The sequence below is a fragment of the Schistocerca americana genome, chromosome 8 (genome assembly GCF_021461395.2).
Source record: "Schistocerca americana isolate TAMUIC-IGC-003095 chromosome 8, iqSchAmer2.1, whole genome shotgun sequence".
Lineage (NCBI taxonomy): Eukaryota > Metazoa > Arthropoda > Insecta > Orthoptera > Acrididae > Schistocerca > Schistocerca americana.
The window spans coordinates 123,268,973-123,294,287 of NC_060126.1; the positions used below are offsets into that span (position 1 = coordinate 123,268,973).

Consider the following 25,315-nt stretch of genomic DNA (forward strand, 5'->3'; position numbering starts at 1 on the left):
GCAGACAATATATTTGAAACGAAGTGCTTAATTCCACACACTGTTCGCTGCATTTCAAGTGCACGTTTTCAACTTCTAGCACGTATGGCATTATGCCATAATAAAGAACCAAACATGAGATAACATAGTACTGGTACTCCGAGTAATTTTGCATCCCGAAAACTTCATTGAAAAGCTTAATATCAGGTCGTGGCCTACTACACTGGGAATTCGGATATATGAATGTGCACTTTAAATGTGCATATTTTAGTATGGGTCACAAAATTCCGATGCTCTTGGAGTATCCTCTGATGTCTTATTTCTTTTATGACATAATGTAAGGTCTTCTAAAGTTTTACACACATGAACATATGGGCTCCCGCAGAAACGAACCTATTTCTAGTAGGTTGTGGGAAAATATTCCGATTGGTGGTTTGAAAAGCTTTGCTATCAAAGTAAATTTCCTTTTACGCCAAGTTGAACTATGTGCGAGAATGTACGATGAATTTCTTAAATCAAAGTGTGTTTGACTCTCATTTAGAAATCAACTCTTTGATTATGAGCTATTTAGATGAATTTTGAGCCCAGAAGATCAAACATTTATATCGTTATTAAAAATTTTACTGACACATTTGTGTGATATATCTTACATTGTAATACACGCAGAAAAGACCAACATTATATGTGAAAGCTTAACCTCTCTTGCAGCATATTAATCTTATAGACCAATATTAAATGTGAAAGCTTTGCTTTTCGTGTAGCAACACTATGTATATTAATTTAAACCATTAGCTTTTTCTGTTTGTGTGTTCCCGCTTCTTAACAGTGATGCTGCTATTGGCTGACTACATCACATGTCCTCAGCTCTGAATACCCGCTGTCATCGGCTGGCGAGGTCACGTGACATGAGCTATGCCTGGCTTACAAAAGATCATTGCAATCTCGATTTCAATGCTTCAGAATGTAACATGCGGTGTTTGGTGGAATTTGAATTTATATTTTCGTAATACATGTTGCTGCTCATCAAAGATCTTTCCAATACGTGTTTATTCCCTGTGTTTCATTTTCTAAAGCGCCGGGAAATTCTACACCCACTTATAAAACCATAACCATTCAAAGGACTGATAAGTTATACAGTTCTGAGAGTTAACAGGGAAAAAGTATGTTTTCACCCGGGAAATCCGGGAGAAATCCAGGAATATTTTTTTCCTTGTCCGCATGTACACCCAGTCCGTGTTTTCCATTAGTTGCCTCAGTTTTTTTCCAGTTTTACACACAGCAAGGGGGCAAACAGAGTTCATATTCGTATTCTGGGCATAGAGATTTGCATTTATCACAGTTTCCCTAAGTGAATGGTTATTGCTGGAATGACTTGTTTGGAAAGGATGCGGTAGTTTTGCTGCTTCACACTTACAGATTTTAGCCTTGACTTCCATTGCTAAGAACCTTTGCATTAATGCAGTGTTAAAGTTCTAATCTGACCTTTTACATTTCTGCAAAATTTTCAATTTCGTGTGATAAAATGTTTTTTATTGACAAAAAAAGGCATGCTTTGCTTACTTGTCACCACTTTATTGGTGATGCAAAAGAAAAATATAAACAAGGAAAACGAAATGTATTGAAGTAATAATAACTGAATAGCACTGTTTTATTGAGTAAGTGATAAAGCTGGAAGACTGAGAAAAATGTGATTGATTATAGGAACTAAGGGTGGACAAATATTCACACACACTTCCAGTGTACCAGGTGTCTCTCTTAAAGACTCTTTAGGAACATTTACTCTGGTTCATCAGCAGATATTTGCAATGTGTATCTTCTGTCAGCCCAAACAAATACTGCTCATCACATCTTTCACACGATTCCCAGCTTTGACGAAATGCATCGATTTATTTCCCGTTTCAAACAAAATGACTTTTAAATTGGAATTTTACATGCCCATTCAGTAGAGTATTACCAGATTAGTCTAGAGTGATATTTGTATCATTGATATGTGTTAAGGGGAACAGTGAAACATAAGGAATAACCGGTACTCCAGCAGTGACTGATGAGCAGTGTGTTTCTGCACGGCAATAGCGGTCAGCGCAGACCATGGAGGTGCTGTCACTGCAGGAGTACCCATTATTCCTCATGTTTTGTTGTCTGCGTTAATACACATCTGTAAAACAAATATTGCATTAGGCTAATTTTGGCCTGTCTGTTCAGTAGGCACATAAAATACCACCTAAAAAATAATTTTATTTGTAAGAGAAAACAGACTGATGCTTCCCATCAAAACTGGGTGTCACATGAAAGATGTGATGAACAGCATTTGGCTGTGCTGGCTCCAGATACACAATTCAAAAACAAAATTGCAAATATCTGCGAAAACACCAGAGAAAATGTGCTTGATGACTCTTAGGAGAGAGGCCCTGAGTAGCATTGCTTCAGATTGAAGAGAACGACGTATGCATGAGAGAATCAGTCAGAAGTTTATCTACATACCTTCCAATGTGCTGTCTGAATCATTTTCTAGCAGGAACAAAATGAACAGTATCACCTGAGTCAAAGTTATCAACTTTTGGTTTTATAAATCGTATTCTGCCATTTTCTTTTTTTTAATGTGTTCATGAAACTAACTAACAATACTACTGAGGCAACTAATTTAGCTAGTTTGGAATACCCAAGGAAAACAGAAAACAGTCAGTCTGTTCATGGAAAGAGTAGTCAACAAGCTACTTGTTTGCTCAACATGATGCTGACTTCAAACGGAGTCACAGTCTCTGGTGTAAATAGCTGACAATACTAAAGTTAAATTCTTTTTGTAATGTTTGTTTTGTACAGAAAGAGAAGAAAATGTTTTCATGCAGAAAACGGCATCATGTTGACAGAACCATTGGATCAAAAGAATTGCAAAAACTTGTATAAGAAGCCCAACCACAAGATGTGTGGTGCACAAATTAGGTACTTGGCCATCGGGGTAAAATTGTCAGTAGTGAGTGACATCTTGAGTACTTGCTGTGTCCCATGTAAACTGGGCAAAGTCCTGCATTACTAAGCCAGCCTGCGATGAAATATACTTCTGTGTATGCTCCTAAAAATGGGACTCAACTAGAGATTTCAGATGGAAGTTACAGGGAGGGAGGCAGAGTATTCCTCAGCATCAACCACTAAATTAAGAATGAGATATAGTAACGGGACACATTTTTGTCCAGCCGTATTTCAGTTGTAAAGAAGGAAGATGGTACCTTGGATGAGGTTCTATGCCTGTGTCTATGTAACTGCTCCACAAGCTATCATCGGTGCATGGCAGAGGATACCCCATACCACTACTAATCATTCTTTTTCCTGTTCCACTTGCAAACAGAGTGAGGGAAAAACTGCTGTCTATATGCCTCTTTGTGAGCCCTGACATCTTGTATCTTTTCTTCGTGGTCCTTACTCGCAACGTATGCTAGCAGGAGTGTTTGACAGTCAGCTTCAGATGCTGGTTCTCTAAATTTTATCAATAGTGTTTCTCAAAAAAAAAAGTTATCTTCCCTCCAGTGATTCCCCTTTGGGGCCCCAAACATTTCTGTAAAACTTGCGTGTTGTTTGGACCTACTGGTAACAAATCTAGCAGCACACCTCTGAATTGCTTTGATGTCTTCCTTCAGTTCGATCTGATATGGATCCCAAACCTTGGACATTGCTCAAGAATAGGTCGTACTAGCATCCTGTATGTGGTCTCCTTCGTAAGATTCTCGCAATAAACCAAAGTCAACCATTTGCCTTCCCCACCACATTTCTCACAGGCTCATTCCATTTCATAGTGCTTTGCAGCATTACACTCAGTTATTTAAATGATTTGACTGTGTTGAGCAGGACATTCCTAATACTGTATCCGATCCTAATACTGTATCCAAACATTATAGGTTTGTCCTTCCTATTCCTCCACATTAACATACATTTTTCCTCATTTAGAGCTAGCTGCCATTTGTCACACCAACTAGAAATTCTGTCTTTCATCTTTTATCTTCCTACAATCACTCAACTTCGACACCTTACTGTACACCACAGCATAATCAGCAAACAACTGCAGATTGCTGCCCAGCCCCTCTGCCAAATCATTTATGTATATAACGAACCACAGAGGTTCTATCACAGTTCCCTGGGGCTCTCATGGCAATACCCGTGTCTCTGATGAACACTGTTACTTAAGAAGTCTTTGAACCACTCACATATCTGTTTACTTATTCCATATGCTCGTACTTCCATTAACAATCTGCAATGGGACACAATGTCAAATACTTTCTGGAAGTCAAGAAGTGTGAAATCTCCATTTTGCCCTTCATCCATAATTTGCAGTATATCATGTGAGAGAAGGGCAAGCTGAGTTTTGCACAAGCAATGCTGATTTGTGGGCATAAGCATCTCAGTCTCAAGAAAGTTGAGTATACTCAAACTGAGAATATGTTTGAGAATTCTGCAGCAGATCGAAGTAAGAGATATTGGTCTGTAATTTAGTGGGTCCATTCTTTTTTCCTTCTTATATTCTGGAGTCACCCGTGCCTTTTTCCAATTGCTTGTGACTTTGCTCTGGGTGAGAGATTCACCATAAAAGCAAGCTAGGCAAGGGGCTAGTGTCATTAGAGTACTCTTTGTAAAACCAAATTGGGATGTCATCTGCACCTGGTGATTTATTTGCTTTCAGTTGTTTCTCTATGCCCTCGTTGCTTGTTACTATTTTGTCCATACTGGAGTCTGTCCAATGGTCAAATGATGTTAGTACAGTTCTCCTGTGTGAGTGATTTCTTGAATGTGAAATTTAAAACTTCAGCTTTCATTTTGCTGTCTTCAACTGCTACACCAGACGTTCAACAAGGGTATGGAGCCACTGTGATACCAATAACTAAGCCCAGTAAGGGCAAACACCATCCTTCTAGCTACCGCCCCATCTCTCTCACCAGCTGTGTTCGCAAGATGATGGAATGTACAATTCATGGCTGGCTGGTATGGTGGGTCAAGTCTCGTAATTTACTAACCACTGCACAGTGTGGACTTTGAGCAAACCGTTCTGCAGTTGACCACTTTGTCCACACATGACATGGAATGGTTTTCTGTGGAAATCCCAGACTGTGGCCATGTTTTTCAATTTGGAGAAAGCCTATGACACTTGCTGTAGGACGGGTATCCTCTGTACCCTCTGCCTGTGGGCCTTTCATGGCCACCTGCTCCGTTTCCCTAAGAAATTTTTAAGAGACAGAGTTTTCATGGTCCGTGTGGGTTCTGCCATGTCGGACACCTTTATCCAGGAGCCTGAGAGCCAATTAAAGATTTTACACAGCACCAGGATTTTCACAGGTTCTGTGACAAATCTTTTGCTAAGTTATGATAGTGGCAGTTGTAAGCTCTGCGCATAGATCTTTTCATAGATGCACAAATGTCTACTAACCTTTGCTTGTTGTCATTTGTGCGTTTCCTTTTGAACAAGAGAGCAACAGCCTCCGCTTCCTCAGCATCTTCCGAATTTCATTATTAAACCATAGTGAGTCTTTCCCATACTTTATCCACTTCCTAGGCAAATAAATCTCCAGACCACAATTTACAATCTGCTTAAACTTTGTTTATAATTCCTCAGTGTCTATCTTACTGGAACTAAGTGATACCAGTTCACTGTCTAAGTGAGATGCTAACAAATGCATATCTCCTTCTGCTATTTAGTAGAAACTCTCCCTTAGCCTTCTAGACTGATTTATTAATTTCCGTAACCATGTTGCTATAATGACATCATGATTACCTATCCCCCTTTCTGTACTGACATTGTCAATAAGGTCCGGCCTACTTGTAGTTACAAGGTCTAAAATATTTCCATTGTGTATAGACTGCTCAAGACAGTTTTCAGAAAATGTGTTCAAAAATATTTCACATGACTATCTACCTCCCCCCTAGCAATGAATCCTTAGACATCCCAGTATATACATCCCAGTATATACTCGGTTAGTTAAAGTTGCCTTCAAATAGTACTACATGATCTGGGTATTTACGCACTACTGACCATAGACTTTCTTTGAATGATTCTAAAACTGTCACAGCAGTATCGGGTGGCCAGTAAAAACAATCTCCCTCCCATGGCCTGTAATCTGTCTTTCTGATGTACGCTCAATGACGCGCAAAATATCTCAGAACTTTCCACTTCGGGTTTCAGCCAGCTCTCGGTCCCAAAAATAATTTTAGCACAAGACTTTCCAGGGGGGCAGTAAATTCAGAAACTTTATTACAAAGACTTTGACAGTTCACTGATAATATTTTGACAGTCAATGTGTCTTTAGTCTGAACTCGGTATGACGTCTCTTGCTGCATATCGACTGGTGAGTATTCAATAGAGCACCTCAAACTGTCATCTAGTCTAAAAAGACCTCATGTGCACTCCTCAAGTACTGTGCGGCTTCCTTTGTGTAGTGCAACCCTGATCTATCAGGGGAGTCCTAAAAATGCAGCTCTAGAAATCTGCAGCCAGGTTTTGCCTTCTCACACTAGAGGGGATCACAAAGCAGTGTGAAATTTGTCAAGAGGCTACGAAATCATATATTTTTGACTGAAGCTACCATATGTCTACAAATGCACAAATATGCCGTTGTCACTGACTGAGTTATGTGTAACTCAATTCTAGCTGTGGAGTCATTCCATGTAAGAACCAAATGCATAGGGATCCTTTTGAATTACTGTGATTAGAGGAGGTTGAATATGTAATTGAATTGCAGCACATAGTGAAGGAGATGATCTCAAGAAAGTGACATTTCTGAAAATTTACTTTATTTACCTTGCTTCCATAACTTTATTTGTAAAGTTATAGCATACACTTTATTCTATAAAAATAGTGATGAAGTAAAATTTTACTCAATACAGCTCCCGTATAGAAGTGACCTAATAATGTTAGCTTAGGAGGAACTAAATGTTAAAGTGTCCTAAGAATATCTGTTTTACACACAAAATGTTTTTTAGCAATATCTTGGACATTATTCACCTTCAAGTAGCCCCAATGTAATGTTTGAATGTACAAATTTCTCTACAGAAAGACAACATTAGTAATATACACCAATGATGCAATTGTTATTCGTCAAGAGTGCTATACTAGCATTGATCTATTTTTATCGCATCAGATTTTGTGGGAAAGTTTTTACATTATACCTATAGTTTTTACATTATACCTGTAGTGTTTGGGAAGAGGTGATTTTCCTCTAAATAAATAACACTGTTGGCCCAGTATATAATGTACATAATTTATTTGTTGACATAAAAATGCAGTTCCTGGTTCAAAAATATGCCCCCAAAAGTGGCACTGAGTGTCCAGAAGGAACTGCTTACTCCATTAACAAAATTACAGTGTTTCATCAGCTTTAGCCCCTACATGGTGACTTCTTAACGAACACGGATGCCCAAGTCTTTGTGTACTGACCTTGAGTGCAACATATTTGTGGTTCATTCCAAAATTTCTCTCAAGAGCGCACTTATGTGGTATCTGTAGGAAAAGTAAGCTGTGTGTATTACATCCACATTCATCACATAATAATAACCACTTAGAATTTGAAGCTATTAGGTATGGTGTCACACTGACTTCTATTTTTGGACCTTTGTTGTTTCTTAAACACATATAAAATTTTGCTGATGATGCAAGTATAGGAATTTTTATTGTGCCATTGCCTTGAGGGAAAAGGCAACCTATGGAATATCTGATAACATTAACAGATGATTAAAGGCAAATGGTGTATCATCAAATTAAGAAAAGACTCAGTACTTTCACACCAATACTTCGCATAGAACTGAGGCATAAAGATGTTTATTTGAAAGGAGCGAGGGAGTGGCTGTGTGGGGTAAACATATAATATGGGGACCATTGCTAATAATGTATTAACAGGTGATCTCCCAATAGGCACTCATGGAAATATTTAAAGAACTAAGGGACTGTGTCAAGGGAATGACTACCTTAGATTGTCTGTCTCCTCTAACAATACAACATAACATGCGACTATTTATCAAATATGGTCTAACATATTCACCTATTGCTAAACGTTCTGTCTCTATAGCACTTACATGTGAGACATGGAAAAAGTCATGAACCCTTTAAGGCAGTGAGGGAATCATTGGGATCTGTGAGCAGTTTGCCAAAATCACTAGTCAACATCCTACAAATCCATTATTGGAACCATTTTTAATTGGATGCTATGGTCTGTTCAGCCGATAAATACAGGAAATATGTGCTGCTTAATGTGGTAAAGCCTAAGTACACAATACTTGTATTTTTCATGTGAGTCAGCATAGTGAGTTTACTCATTTAATCATTGTTTGTAATTAGAATGAAGTTACTTCTGTGTAAAAATTGAGGGTCCTGTTTTATCCTTAAATGCTGCATATTTATTGTTTCAAGCAGTTTCCCCTGTAATTCAATCTTTTTGGTAAGGAATTTACTGCATCACTCTTGAAATTGTAAACAAAATTTCATTCTACACCCAATTTGCTAATTTAATGTCTCTTTCATTGACAAGCGTTCATAAATTCGCATTTTCATATGTCTGAGATAAAGATTTAATTCCATTTAATTATTTGTACTGTACCTAACAATTATGTTTCTAGATGTTGGGAGGGCGTAAACGATTAGAAGTATCGAATGGTGCTCTCAACACTCCACATGGTCCACTGACACGGGTCTGTGTGTGCAGTGTAGCAGACACTGAACAGCCACCAGACTGGGAGGCTGTGTTGGGTTTTCCGGCAGCTGGAGTAGCTGCCAATAACCAAGTTATTGCTATTGTGTGCCAAGATGCTATGCTCCATTTGCTTGATTTGATAACAGGTCCCGTAGCATCACATTAATATTTCATTACAGATCCAGAGGATTGGCTGAGTACAATCTTACGACTATTTTCTGAGTATATTATTTGTTAATTGAAATTATAACTAAATGAAGAACATGAAATAAGTCTTTACCCAAAAAATGGTTTAGTTAAACATATAAGATAGTCGTATATCTAATTAGGTATGTTTATTCCACTTGTGTCTTAAATAAGAGCTTTACAGGAGGAAATGGGGGTTATTTAAGGGGAGTTCAGTATTCCAAAAAACATTTGATATTCAGTAACAAGTACTAGTTGTAACTCATTGTATTGTAATGTGCATGGGTAAATATTAGTCATTTAGTGCATACCAAAACTATTTAAAACACACAATGTACTGTTCCTCAGAATCCAAGCAATGTCAGGGCTCATTATTTTGATGGGAGTAGTATAGACTGTCTGACATTCATTTGGTTAAAGACTCAGTGTTGGTTTATTTTTCACTCACTGTACTCTCAGTTAATCTGCACAACTGGATTGCACATGTTGGAGGTTACATTTTGCACAGTCTCTTTGTGAGTGCTTGCTTGTTCTTGGTTCTTTTTAGCTGTGTCAAGGAGAGGAGGATCCATAGACCTTAGTATTTGACATAAAATTTCAACATGATACATCTAATTGTTCCTGAGAGGAGGGGGGTTTTAACAGACAGCTGGACAACAAAATGCTCCTCTTAGAATTCTGTTTCTACCAATTACCGTACAGAACCCTAAGAATGAGCTCCAAGGTCTCATAGAAGATGCACAGTTGTGTCAAAACTTGCTACAGTTGCTGTCAACTGTTCTGCTTCCCTTACTTTGTGTTCAAGGTGCCATTATTAATGAATTATGTCTCTCCATTAACTCAACAAAAAATAATGAAGTTAGAGTTGTTAGGAGAGTGATAAAACCCCTAAATAACAAAAGTCAGATTTGTTGAAGCACTTATTGTACTCCTAACTAAAGTAAAAGAGAGTTTGTACTTGAAATACTATAGTGTTTTGGTGCCACGTGAGCTGACATTAACCAGATTTATGTCTCCAATTCATCTACTATCTGCTTTGAAAACACAAATAAGATCACATAATTCCTGTGTAGATGTGTCCTAGTGAGGGAAAAAGTGAGTCTTTTGTGCTAATATAGAGTGTGAAAACTTCTTCAGGGCAGAGATGTACCGTATTTACTCGAATCTAAGCTGCACTTCTTTTCCGGTTTTTGTAATCCAAAAAACCACCTGCGGCTTAGAATCGAGTGCAAAGTACGCCGAAGTTCTGAAAAATGTTGGTAGTTGTCACCACAACTAACTACTGCCATCGGATATATGTAGCACTACACAGGCATGCTTTGGAGACACAAAGATAAATACTGGCGCCAAACACACTGCAAAAAAAAAAAGGTGGAAGACGAGCACCTTCGACCAATGCATTTTCATATGTTATCCAACGAAGTAAATACAAATTCCGTATTGTCCATCTTTGAATGTAGCAGCATTTCAATGTACTACGAAAATCCGACTGTCAAGACTGTTTGGGATGTTTGACAAAATATGGCCAACTCTACGGTTTGAATTTTATCCTACCTGTGAGAAGAGATGGTTCCTTATAGGAACTTTTATGAATTGTGAATCGCATGCAGTATTCTCTTCACCATGAGAATAATATGAACATAAACATTTTGCCATGTATTCTTTCATGTTTGCTGCTAACTCATTTAAATCCTGTCTGCTTAATAAACTACGAAACTAGAGTGAGACAACAGCAAATGCGGAAGAATATATATATCATGTCATGTTTATATTCGTATTATTCTTATGCCTAATAGTGATACAGTCAGAAATGAAGCACAGCAATTGACTAGATTTTTAAATCTAAGATGACTCTAATCTCAGTGCAGAGTGTAATGTACTAAAGAGGTGTCTGCTAAGATTTTCAAACAGAGAAAAATTTTTGCTAAACTCTCGTTCAGAACACCTTCTATCATATGCTGTCTATTATTTGGTTCTTGTTGATCATTATCAAAGAAAGCAGCAGTGTAAGTAACAACAAATAGCAGTCTCTTGCCATTGTTTCGCTAATGAGACAATTCCTCTCTCTTCTTTTTTTAAATTGTAAGTGGCGGTAGCGTGCACAAAAGCAAGCCAAGCCACATTATCAGAATGAGACAAACAGTGCATGACACAGTACAATAATGCATTTTCAGCTTAGAGTGACGTAAACACCTATAACAAAGAGAATGGCACTGATGAGATCAAAGAAAAATAAGCAATCAATTTAAACCAGACGAAGTACGTGAAAAAGGAAGAGTACCCGTATAAATACGGATGGAGCACCTGATGCATAACAATGGCTACCTGGTAAAACTTAACTGCTAAGCTTACGACTCAAACTAAACTACTGTAGCTGTACCGTCATTCATTCGATCTAAATTGTGTCTCATATTACAATGGATCAACTTTGTTTCGAATTAGAGCTGCAGCCTAAAACTTCTCTCTCCCCTTGAATTTCGAGTCTCAAATTTCAGGTGTGGCTTAGATTCGCAAAATTTTGTTTTGTTTTTTCCTTCATTTCGAGTCTCATTTTTCAGGTGCGGCTCAGATTTGAGTGCGGCTTAGATTCGAGTAAATACAGTGAGTTGTTGTGGAGATTCTGAGGCAGGGTTCCATGTGAAGAACTCCATCCTATCTTTGTGATGGCAAAACATTGATGCTGTCTTTTCATTGTCTGAGAGTAAATTTACTTGTGAATTGCTCATAGTTATCATGACTCGGCTAAACATTAAAAAGTCACAAATCAGAGGAATGTGCCGCTTTCTGTGATAAAAACCAGAGTAGAGCCATGTGTCATTTACCAATATTGAGAAACTATAAAGTGTTGGGTGATACATCCAGTTTCGACAGACTATTAAGGATTGGTTGACACATCTTGTCTCCTACACTGTATTCCTTGGGCTTGAAGCTTCTTCAGACTATTATCACAACTCAGAAATCGTCATTGACAAATAACTGACTTAGTAAGTGTAAGAAGTTCAGGGGTCTTCAGGAATTTTTTTACACACACACACACACACACACACACACACACACACACACACACACACAGAGAGAGAGAGAGAGAGAGAGAGAGAGAGAGAGAGAGAGAGAGAGAGAGAGAGAGAGAGAGAAAAACAACGCTCTGGTGAGCGATTTGCAGGTTTAAATCACGTCAGGGTATGACCGTGTAGTGCATTTGACCTGTGGTCATCACCCGGTGGTGCTGGCAGGAGTTCACATACGCAGAGGTGTGTTGGTGCATGTCAAAGTACGGTGCAGCAAGTAGGTGTGCAGACGTTTTCAGACATGCTAATGATGACTGTGTGTTGAAAATGGCTCAAAGAGCACATATTGATGACATTATGAGGGGTAGAATACTAGGGCAACTGGAGTCTGGTCAAACACAGCAGGTGTGTGATCTCACAATTATGGCAATGATTCCAGTAGACAGGAAATGTGTCCAGGTTCTACAGTACGTGATGTCCACAGTGTACATCACCACAAGAAGACTGATATCTCACCATCAGTGCCCACAGATAGCCGCGAAGTACTGCAGGTAGCCTTGCTCGGCACCTTACTGCAGCCACTGGAACAGTTGTCTTCAGACACACAGTTTATAGATGATTGAACAGGCATGGTTTATTTTCCCCTAGACCTGCAAGGTGCAGTCCACTGACCCCTGATCACAGGAGAGCTTGTAAACCCTGATATCAAGAACACAGTACATGGTCATTGAAATAGTGGTCCCAGGCTATGTTCATGGACGAGTACACGTGTAGTCTGAACAGTGATTCCCACTGGGTTTTCATCTGGTGTGAAGCAAGAACCAGATACCAACTCCTTAATGTCCTTGAAAGGGACATGTATGGAGGTCATGGTTTGATGGTTGGGTGGGATTATGATTGGTACACGTAACCCCTGCATATCTTTACAGAGAAACTGTAACAGGTCAGGTGTATCGGGACGTCATTTTGCACCAGCACGTCTGCCTTTTCAGGGGTGCAGTGGGTCCCACCTTCCTCCTGATGGATGATAATGCACGGCCTCACCGAGCTACCATCATGGAGGAGTACCTTGAAACAGAAGATATCAGGCGAATGGAGTGGCCTGCCTGTTCCAACATCAAGCACATCTGGGATGCTCTTGGTCGAAGTATGGCTGCACGTCTTCAAACCCCTATGACACTTCAGGAGCCATGACAGGCACTGGTGCAGGAATGGGAGGCTATACTCCAGCAGTTGCTCGACTACCTGACCAAGAGTATGCCAACCTGTTGTGCGGCCTGAGTACGTGTGCATGGTGATCATATCCCATACTGATATCGGGGTACATGCGCAGGAAACAGTGGCGTCTAGTAGCACATGTGTTTCGGGTCGGTTTTCTCAACTTAGCACCAGTACTGTGGACTTGCAGATCTGTGTCGTGTGTGTTCCCTATGTGCCTGTGCTATTAGTGCCAGTTTTGTGTAGTGCTATGTTGTGGGGCAACACATTCTGCAATTATCCTTAATTTGTGAACATGAGTGTAATTACAACCAGAATGCAAAGAAAAGTAGTATAATTCACACTTACAATGATGATGATGATGATGATGATGATTGGTTTTTTGGCGAACTCAACTGCGCAGTCATCAGCGCCTATACAGAGTCCCAATTTTTACACAGTCCAATTTTTTTACACAGTGCAATCTATCCATAGTCACATATGATGATGATCAAATGATGAGGACAACACAAACACCCAGTCCCCAGGCAGGAAAATCCCCAACCCAGCCGGGAATTGAACCCGGGACCCCCTGATCCAGAGGGAGCAATGCTAGCCACAAGACGACGAGCTGCGGCATAATTCATACTTAACAGTGCACTTATGTACTTACCATTTCACAAAGTGCTCGATGATGACATTCTACCATTCCTCAGCAAGATTAGAACTTTGGTTTATTACAGATCAGTTACATAATAATTTTTGATATAATTTTAAGGACACTATTACTTAAAAATTTGATATCTTCCTACAAAGTGAAAATCTTCATAATTTGTAAGAAAAAGTTGGCTAATTACCCATAATCTCTCCATTTGTAAATAATATGTTTTACTGACACTTTTCTCGTTTTTACATTATGGTTTGAATTTTAGTGAAAGACTTGGGAACACGAATTCATACTGTATCATCAGTTGTATACTATCTTTGTGTTTCTACAAATGTTGCACGTGATATCCTCATTCAAACAAACTGTTACCCCTAATTTCTTTGTCCATCTATGTGATTTAAGGTATATTTTTGAGAATTTTTGATGGTATACAAATGTTGTTTGCAAAATGGTTTCGTTTAACACTTCAGATAATCTTTGTTGTTGTTGTTGTGGTCTTCAGTCCTGAGACTGGTTTATTGCAGCTCTCCATGCTACTCTATCCTGTGCAAGCTTCTTCATCTACCAGTACCTACTGCAACCTACATCCTGTATCTGTTTGGTGTATTCATCTCTTGGTCTCCCTCTACGATTTTTACCCTCCATGCTGCCCTCCAATACCAAATTGGTCATCCTTTGATGCCTCAGAACATGTCCTACCAACCGATCCCTTCTTCTAGTCAAGTTGTGCCACAAACTTCTCCTCTCCCCAATCCTATTCAGTACTTCCATATTAGTTATGTGATCTACCCATCTAATCTTCAGCATTCTTCTGTAGCACCACATTTCGAAAGCTTCTATTCTCTTCTTGTCCAAATTAGTTATCGTCCATGTTTCACTTCCATACATGGCTACACTCCATACAAATATTTTCAGAAACGACTTCCTGACACTTAAATCAATACTCAATGTTAACAAATTTCTCTTCTTCAGAAACGCTTTTCTTGCCATTGCCAGTCTACATTTTATATCCTCTCTACTTTGACCATCGTCAGTTATTTTGCTCCCCAAATAGCAAAACTCCTTTACTACTTTAAGTGTCTCATTTCCTAATCTAATTCCCTCAGCATCACCCAACTTAATTCGACTACATTCCATTATCCTCATTTTGCTTTTGTTGATGTTCATCTTATACCCTCCTTTCAAGACACTTTCCATTCTGTTCAGCTGCTCTTCCAAGTCCTTTGCTGTCTCTGACAGAATTACAATGTCATCGGAGAACCTCAAAGTTTTTATTTCTTCTCAATGGATTTTAATACCTTCTCCGAATTTTTCTTTTGATTCCTTCTCTGCTTGCTGAATATAGAGATTGAATAACATCGGGGAGAGGCTACGACCGTGTCTCACTCCCTTCCCAACCACTGCTTCCCTTTGATGTCCCTCGACTCTTATAACTGCCATCTGCTTTCTGTACAAATTGTAAATAGCTTTTCGCTCCCTGTGTTTTACCCCTGCCACTGATAATCACATTCCGAACAATGTTTATTCCAGTTGTCATAAATAAGAACTTTACAGGAGGAAGAGGGTGCTTTGAAAGAGGAGTTCATTATTCCAAACCACTGCTATACAGTAACAATTGTGAGCTAAAGTTGTGTGTTATAAAAATTTTGTCAGCAATATCTTGCAGAGAAAATCATGTAATATTGGGTTTTGTGCATATTGTAACTGTCATAATTTGTTCCATTTAATTTCCCCCTTCAATAGCAATGTATTTTGTTTAAAGTGCTGCTGTTTCCAAGTTAGTTACATGGATCTGTTAGCATAAAACACACACACAAACACAAATCTTCAGAAACTGGGGCAATGTGAAATGGTTATCTTACATAGCACAAAATATTCGGGAATATGATGAGAACTATCATTAGAAGCAAAAAAGGTCAAGTAAACATGGGCTCAAAGATGCATATCTTGAAGAGCTGTGAGCATTTGATTATTTTCAATACTGTAAAACAAATATCTTCTACTGCAAACTCTTTGCTTTCCATATTTTGAGAAGTGATAGTGTGGACCAAAACAATAAAAAATGTCCAGTAAGCATGGGTTCTAAAATGTGTACCTTAAGAGCTATGAGCCTTATTCAATAGGAGAGATGTTTCAAAGTAGCAAAGATGTCCTCCTGGACCATCCTGTATATAGAAGTGAGACATACTGTATTAAAAGGACAGCAAAAACGAAATAACTTACCAAAAGTTCTAGTGTACAGGAGTATCATGGACTAGTGTCACTGTTAGTAATTTAGGCTGCTTGAAGTAAAACTAGCTGTGGTTGTTAAATGGCATTAGAACAGAAATTCTTTCAAATGTAGAATCTAAAGTTTTAGTATTAGGTATACAGTCATATTCTATAAAATAAACAAAATATATAAATGTAATAAAATATTCTGTGAACTAGTATGGCAGTGGAACCACTTTAAAATATGACACAATTTTATGAAAAGCAGCAGTGTTTTTAAGTATTGTAGCAGTTACCTCTTGGATCAGGATTTATAATGGTCATGGAAGCTAAATATGTGAGGTGGTCACACTAGTGGTGCAGGTGGTCAACCTCGGGAACTGGAGGAGGTGGCTGTCATGCATCCTTAGGTGTCTCTGAAACAGCAGTGTCTGGAAACATGTTTATTACTTGTGAGTTTACAGTACTGATTGTCTTGTCTGGTGGTGTGGAAGACCTGCTGAGTCACATACCAGAGTGCAACAAGGAATGCAGGCACACAGCTTTCTTGGTTACAGCCATTGTGTAGGTCAGGACCCAGTGGCCATGTCAGGCAGGTAACTGGAATAGGAATCTGTAGGCGCAAGCCTACTTTGGCTCACTGGCAATTAGTGTGGTGCACCCCAGCACTCTCAAAGATGATTGTGCACTTAAGCAGGTGCCAACAGGATATCACGAATGGCAGACATTCTAAAGGAGGAAGCCTAGGCACAGATCAGCAGCACAGCATACAGCCAGGAAGGCAGTACTATGAGGGCTTTGCAGAAAGTTTTATAGCAGCTCTGAAACTGGAATCTCACAACATTGGGATTATTTCAGTTTGAAAGTGCATTGTTTTTCGACCTTGGAGCATGTGCCCAACAGTTCCCCCACCACTGGACTTCAAACCATGTTGTGAAGGTGAATGAAGATGCATGCAGTGCTGAGCGAGTCTGACACAGTGCGAGATGGTTCTATCGTGCCACAATTTTCATGCAGTGGCCAAAAAAAGAAGTTGAATGCAGAAGATCTCCAACCTTGACTGTTACGGTGAGTGTAGGGCCAATCTGGAAATTGATTTCATAAGCTTTCAAGAGGTTGGGAGTCTCCTGAAGATTAACCTTGTCCTGGTCACCTAGCAGTGGCAGTGATCCAAGAAAACACTGATTGGCATTGAAGGTACTCTAAATATTAGATTAACTACATTGCAGAACATTGTGCACAATAATTTAGACCTTTGCGAGAGATGTGCCCATTGGGTGGCACAGTCCTGGCAGAAGTCCAAAAACATCTGAGAATGTGTTGCCCAACATGTTGTAGGTGGTAATTTGCTGTTACTTGAATAACCCTTCCCCAAGGGAAGCCTTAGACTCGCCAACATCTTCTTGTACCACAGAAATGACCATACAGCAGTGGCAGCTGTCTGAATGTAGTCTCTTATTTTGGCAGCAGTCAGCACATTACGATTCACCAATTGAGTCATCCTGTAAATAGCGAGACTGTCATTCCGTCGTAATCAGAGATGCAGGTGGGATCACCACACATCGAGACTGAGGCTTTCTGAAATGGTCGTATTTAAGCTGGACATAATGTCATCAAGACTGGTGATATGGTCATTTGCTCTCATTATCTGGAGATGACGGCAGATTTGCTCCCAACATGGTGTCTCAGTTATTGTCAGTTCCCCTTGCCTTCATATTTTTCTTCAGTGCAATAATGCCTTGAATAAGCTGAGCCTAGATGTTACATATTATGGCTCCATATTGCAAGACTCACAGAGTAACACATTAGGTGCTGTCATACTGCATTATTTGCATGTATTAATTATGGCTCGGCTCAGTGTGGAAATGTGGTGCCTAGTCTTCTCGAACAGTGCATTCTGAATAGGTATGTGTGCAGATGTGGAAATGGATTAATAATTGTGTGAATAATTGGAAAAACTTTGAAGATAATTTATGAATATGTGCATAATCTTGGGTAAACTTTAACTTTTAACAATATTAACAGACATTTAATATCATTACATTCAATAGACATAATTTGCATTACATACTGCTGCTTCCAGTAGTATGCGGTACCAGATAATCACTGCAACCATTGAAATTGTTGATCTTCACATTAATTCCATTGTGTGTAGCCTTGATTGTGACATCTGGATAAAGGAATGCTCTTTCGGATACTGTGTGAATTATTGTTGTCTGCACCGAATCTCTTGATGCAGGATCTTGGCGGCAAGTGAAATGATGAACAGAGGATTTGAACTCTTAACTGTGTGAGCAAATATTCTTTTTCTAATAATTTATCATAATATTTTAATGAATGGTTAAAATACACATTTTTAACGATGCTGGTACAACAGAACCAAGCATACGTCTGTATGCTACCACTTTCTGAAACAAAAAGATGAAGATACATGAATTAATGAATTGAAGAGCATATTTTTTACTTTGTTTCATACAGGTATTGAACGATGTATCAAAACATTATCCTTGCATAAAACAACCCATTAATTTGCTTTTGGCTGCATGTGTAATTCATTCAGTTTACATATAGCTTATATATAAGAAAAGAAAAGAAAAGAAAAGAAAAGAATAATATGATTCAATACAATTCCTTCTGTGCCCCAGATACTGCTTGTGACATATATGAGCCAGCTCTGATGATGTGCCGTCTGTGCCAAGTCACAACTTCTAAAATTTGTATGTACACCCCAGGAGTCAGACCTGCTATGCAACAGAATGTAAAAACTAAATGTACCTAAAATAAGAATACTACACAGTCATAAAAACTTTTTTTTTATTTGTATAAATAGGGAGGGGTTGAGATATTTAAATTAACAGGAATGTTGGACAGTAGTGCCTTCGTCATCTCATGGTACCATGTTTACTACTTGGGATATTGAGAGTGGTCTCATGGCTACATGATACCTTTTGTGCGTGAAATGGTACCAATGGAAGATAGGTAAGCATCAGCTCCAACATGGGTCTGCGACATTTGCCTTCTTGAAAGATGTCAAAATACCAGTTTAAGGTGATGTTTCATTCTTTCAGTGAGTTTTGTGACTCTCTCTTACTGTGAACAAAGATTTCCATTCCTTGCAATATGTTTAAAGTGTACCTGTTTGTTCCCTTATGTAAAATTTCTAAATTGCCATGTATTGTCCCACTTTATGTTTAAGGGAGCTCAGATGATTACTGAAAGGATTTCCGTTCATACGTGTACTTTTTAAATTGGACAGCAAAATTTCTGCATGTTTCTCCAACTTAAAATTTGTTGCAGTCCTGACAATTAATTTTATACTTGCCCATAAATTTATTAAGTCTCTCGCTGATTTTATGTCATATTCCTGCTTCTGATTTTTCTGTATTACCAAAGCCTAAATTCACTTTTAACTATTAGCAATTTGGTGTGAGTGAGCGCACTTTTTGTCATGAGCCTTCTTTCTTCTGCTTCTTCTTTTTCTATGTTTGTAGTATGGTCCTTTCTTTTCTTTTAACGACTTAAACATGTTCTTGACACTATTGTTCTTATATTCATTGACCTTCGCTACTTCTGTAAGTACGCTAAGCAGTTTCTGCATTTCTTTATTTTTGAACAGAAATGGTAGGCTCCTATGGACAACTAATCTAAAACAAGCTCTTTGCAGCTTTTGTGATAATTAGAGTTGACTTCTGTGATTATATCTGTGTTAATGGTTTTTTGAACACTCCCAATAAATATTTACCATCTTTTGTGGTCAGTAATATCACACAAAAATTGGTAAGCTCTGATTTGTATGAATTTTTTAGTACTGATTTCATACAATAATGGAAAATCTTAGTGGGAATACAGCTGAATAAGCAATGATATTGAGCAGCTGATAGAAGAAACTGAACATCAAATATGTTTCCAAACAGTCACTCATGAATACTCTCACTTCATTGTAAAAGATAATGGATTGATTCTAAGGCCTTACCCACTTAGGTATCTAGCCATACTAATTTAATGCACAATTATTGTGTATTGTGTGAAACAGTATCTATATTACTAAATGGCTAAAATGGTCATTAGGTCCCAATTACTGTTACCAATCTTACGGAGTTCAGGGGCAACCTTGGCTGACATTTTGAACTAGAGAACAGTTGTTTTGATATACATCCATACACATTTGATAAAGTAATTTAATATAGACAGTATCTGGATGGTATTGTACTACTTTATGAAAGTGATACAATGAAGTGTGTACTGTAGGTTATTCATCTTGCAACCCTGTTCACTCCTTCATTTTTTCCCCCTCATGACTCTCCTCCAATGGAATATTTCCAGCCTTTGATCCAACAAAGAGGATTTACAGCTGCTTGTAGAATCACAGCGACCCCTTGTACTCTGCCTTCAGGAAACAAAATTGTGTCATCATTTGTGTTTCTTGACAGTCTGTTTTGACCTCCCCCTGACATCGACATTCCACCTCATGTGGGAGTCACACTCTGTTCATATGGGATGACATTCATAGTCAACCCATCTCCCTGACTGCCTGTCTTCAAGCTGTTGCAGTTTTCCTTCCTCACCTGACATTTTCCCTTCGATCCATTTACATCCTTCTGTCATTCGATGTCACCAGGGCAGCATTCCTCCAGCTTATTGGGCAGATACCTCACCCATTTCTGCTTCTCGGTGACTGCAATGCGCACCATCTCCAAGAACCTGTCGGATATGTCCTCTTGGCAGACCTTCGTAATCAATTTAACCTCTTCTGCCTTAACATGCGAGTACCCACAGTCCTTTCTGACTCCTCGCACACCTGTTCCCATTTGGACCTATCCTTCAGCAGTGCCCAGCTTGCCCATTTTCTCGAGTGATCCATTCTTTCTGACACCTACTCGAGTGACCATTTCCCGTGTGCTGTCTGTTTTCTTACACCTACCCCACCTGCATGCACACCCAAATGGCAGCTTACTAAGGCCGACTGGTGGCTGTACTCCTCCCTGGCGACCTACTGCAAACACCATTTCCCCAGTTGTGTTGACCAGGTGGACTACCTTACAAACATTATCCTTACCACTGCAGATCCCCACACTTCCTCTTCAACACACTGGGTCCTACTTTCCTGGTGGACTGAGGCATGCCACGATGCGATTCGCACACAGACTTACTCTCCACATTTTTGACAGTCACCCTATGATGGCAAACTGGGCTCATTATAAACAGATGCTTGCACAGTGTTATCGTGTTATTCGGAATAGCAAAAAGCTAGCTGGATTGCATTCAGTAGTTCTTTTAACAGTGCCACTCCCTCTCTGTTGTGTGGGCTAACCTCCAGCGGCTCTTTGGGACCAAGATTCATTCTCCAATTTCCGGCCTGACAGTAGCTGATGATGTCATCATGGACCCTATTGCTATCTCCAACACCTTGGACAGCCATTTTGTGGAAATTTCTTGCTCTTCCCACTGTCACACTACCTTTCTCTATAGAAACAATCAGAGGAGGCTTGGGCGTTATCATTCTCTTTTCAGAATTGTGAGTGCTACAATGCCACCTTTGCTATGAGGGAGCTAGAACATGCTCTAACTTCATCTAATCCTTTGCCCCAGGGCTAGACGCTTTTCACATTCAGATGCTGCAGCACCTTTCTCTTGCAGACAAGCACTTGTCTCCTTCAAAACTGCATATGGGCAGTCGGCACATTTCCCAGACACTGGTATGAAGCCACTGTGATACCAATTACTAAGCCCAGTAAGGGCAAACACCATCCTTCTAGCTACCGCCCCATCTCTCTCACCAGCTGTGCTTGCAAGATGATGGAATGTACGATTCATGGCTGGCTGGTATCGTGGCTCAAGTCTCGCAATTTACTAACCACTGCACAGTGTGGACTTTGAGCACACCGTTCTGCAGTTGACCACTTTGTCCACACATGACATGGAATGGTTTTCTGTGGAAATCCCAGACTGTGGCCATGTTTTTCAATTTGGAGAAAGCCTACGACACTTGCTGTAGGACTGGTATCCTCTGTACTCTCTGCCTGTGGGCCTTTCACGGCCGCCTGCTCCGTTTCCCTAAGAAATTTTTAAGAGACAGAGTTTTCATGGTCCGTATGGGTTCTGCCATGTCGGACACCTTTATCCAGGAAAACAATGTGTCTCAGGGTTCCGCCCTTAGCATCCTCCTCCTTGCCATCGTCACTAACCCTATAATGGCCTGTCTCCCATTGGTCATCTCCGGCTACCTTTTTGTTGACAATTTTGCCATCTATTGCAGTTCTTCTCGGACCTGTCTCATTGAGTGGCGTCTTCAGCGATGTCTTGATCATCTTTTACTCATGGAGTGTCAACAATAGCTTTCATTTTTCCACTGACAAAACCATTTGTATGAATTTCTTGCAGCATAATTGATTTATCCCACCCTCTTTACATCTTGGGCCTGTTGCTCTTCTGTTCGTTGAAACTACGAAATTCCTGGGGCTCATGCTCAATAGGAAACACTCTTGGTCCTCCCATGTGTCTTACCTGGCAGCCCACTGTACATGGTCCCTCAATGTCCTACATGTCCCCAATGGTACTTCCTGGGGTGCCAATCGAACCACGTGCCTCCATTTGTACCAGTCCTTTGTCCATTTGAAACTAGACTATGGGTACTTTGTTTATGCATCTGCACATCCGTCCCTCTTGTGCTGTCTCAATGCTATCCCCCATCGTGGCATCTGTTTGGCCACTGGTGCCTTTTACAGTAGCCCAATTGAGAATCTGTATGCTGTAGCTGCTGACCTAGTGCTGTCCTACCAATGTGACGTTCTCCTCAGTAGGTATGCATGCCATTTGTTTGCCAAGTGTGACCACCCATCCTACGCCTCCTCCTTCGATGACACCTTTGATTGCCATATGGGGTGTGACCTTCTCTGTTACCTTCTGGAGCTCACTTTCGGCTCTTACTCCGGCAGCTTAACTTCTCACTCCCTGCAACTTTCCCGGTAGGTGTGAACCCACCACCACCTTGGCTTCATGCGGCAGCCTGTGGTCACCTCGGCCTTCACTCGCTTCCTAAGAACACTACACCAGCCTTGCTTTATCACCTTCAATTTCACAACCTTCACATGGAACTTCGCGACTGTACCTTTGTGTACACTCATGGCTCTCGGACTAACTGTGGTGTCGGGTATGCCGTCGTCATTGGCTTCGAAGTTTTTCGGTATTGACTTCCAGATCACTGCTCAGTATTTACAACAGAGCTGTTCGCCCTGTATCAAGCCACAGAGTACATCTGGCGACACAACATTTTCAATTGCGTCATCTGCTCAGACTCTCTCAGAGCCCTTCAAAACCTGTGTGCACTATACACTGCCCATACCTCAATGCAGCAGGTCCAGGAAAACTGTCGTTTGCTCACTGTGCTATTTATGTGGGTTCCTGATCATGGCAGACAGGTTCCTGGTCATGTCAGTCTCATAGGAAACGAGGCTGCTGACACTGTTGCCAAGGCTGCAGTCCTCGTGCCTTAGCCCACTATTTCTTGTATTCCCTCCGATGGTATCTGTGTTTCTGTCTGTCAGGAGGTGGTGTCACTTTGGCATCGCCACTGGTCCTCCCTTCATGGGAATAAGCTACAGGTTATTAACCCTCTCCCAGTAGCTTGGATGACCTCCTCTCAGCCTTCCCGCTGTGAGGAGGTCAGTTTCACTAGGTTGTGTATTGGGCACTCCTTTTTAGCCATTGTCATTTGTTAAGTGGTGCTCCCCCACTAGTTTGTACATATTGCACCAAAGTTTTACCTGTCCATAATTTCCTGATGGAATGCCAATTTTTAACTATTTATATTCCCACTTGGGTTTCCCACCTGAGTTATCGGGCATTTTAGCAAACGCCACATGGGCTGTCAACCATGTTTTATTTTTTTACCCGTCATAGCAATATGGTGAAGGCCATTTAAAATTTAGTCATGAACCTCCATTTCTTTATGGTCTATTTTATAGACCTTTCTCCACATTCCTGATTTTAGCTGTCTTCTCTTACATGGATTGAGATTGATGTGTAGTCACTTTTCAAATCCTCTCTGTCCTCTGTTCTATAGTTTTGACAGGGGCGTGAATGACCCTAGTTGTTCCGATGCCCTAAAACAAAACAAACAAACCAACCCTGTTCAAAACACTGCCCATTACATTCATATGATTTTCCAGGCCCTTTCCCATCTGTGACAGAATTATAATGTCAGTGACAGACCTCAAGAGGTTTTATTTCTTCTCACTGAACTTCATTTCTCTTCCCCAGATTTCTCCTTGCTTTCCTGTACTATTTGCTCGGTGTACAGGTTGAATAACATCAGGGGTAGGCTACAGTCTTGTCTCACTTCTTTTTCCAACTACTGCTTCTCTTTCATGTCCTTAAACTCTTATAACTGGACTTTGATATCTGTACAAGTTGGAGATAACCAATCACATGCTTTGTTTTATTGTCAAAAACTTTCTTCACGTTAGCAAATGCTATAAGTATAGCTTTGCCTTTCTTCAACTTGTCTTGTAGGATAAATCATAGATAGGGTCACTACTGTCTTGCATATTCCTATATTTGTCCAGATCTTCCCTGAGAATTAGCCATTCTTGTGTAAATTGTCTGTGCCAGTATTTTGCAACCATGACTTTCTAAACCGATGGTTCATACTTGTCAGCACCAACATTTTTTGAACTGAAATTATTCTTGAAATCTGAGGGTATTTTGCCTGTCTCATATATCTTGGACACAAAGCCCATAGTGTTGCTATGGCTGGCTGTCCTAAGTATCTTAATAATTCCAAGAAAATGTTGTGCTCTGTCACATTCTTTTCACAATATCATTTCTCATCTTCCTCTTTCATATATATAATATTGTATTCAAGTTTGTTTCCATGTTACTCCTGTAACATATTCTTTCAAACTTTCCTTCAAACTTTCAATCTCCAATTCTTTGCTTAGTTCTGGTTTCCCATGTGAGATTTTGATAATCATACAGGTGCTTCTCTTTTCTCCAAAGATCTGCTGAATTAGCCTCTTTGTAACATGTATCAACCTTAGCATGTCTCTTCTAACCATTTATGTTTTACCATTTAGCACTTTCTGTCAATCTCAATTTTTAGATGTCTGTATGCCTTTTTGCCTGTTTTGTTTGCACCATTTTCTCCTTTGATCAGTTAATTTCAGTATCTCATTTGTTACCCAAAGATTTCTACTGGGCTTTGTCCCCTAGACTGTTTGACCCCCTGCTGCCCCTGCTATTTGAAATGATGGTTTAGCAGTAGCAACAGGCTAGGAAGTGGAAGTGTGTGATTATTGTGGCGGTGCAAATATGTTTAAATGGTCACACAACTTTCATCAACCTTTTCTACTTGGTTACGGTTATCAAATATCAATAAAAGCAATCCCAAAAAGATGTGTATCAAA

At 39.8% G+C, this 25,315-nt stretch overlaps 1 protein-coding gene across 1 annotated transcript in view; it reads left to right on the forward strand.

The window, feature by feature from the left end:
* Nucleotides 1–25,315, forward strand: part of LOC124545615 (protein HIRA-like) — a 322,322-nt gene that overhangs the window by 231,579 nt on the left and 65,428 nt on the right. The window contains 1 exon segment of the mRNA XM_047124563.1: nt 8,569–8,788. Within this exon segment, the coding sequence (XP_046980519.1) occupies nt 8,569–8,788 (220 nt within the window).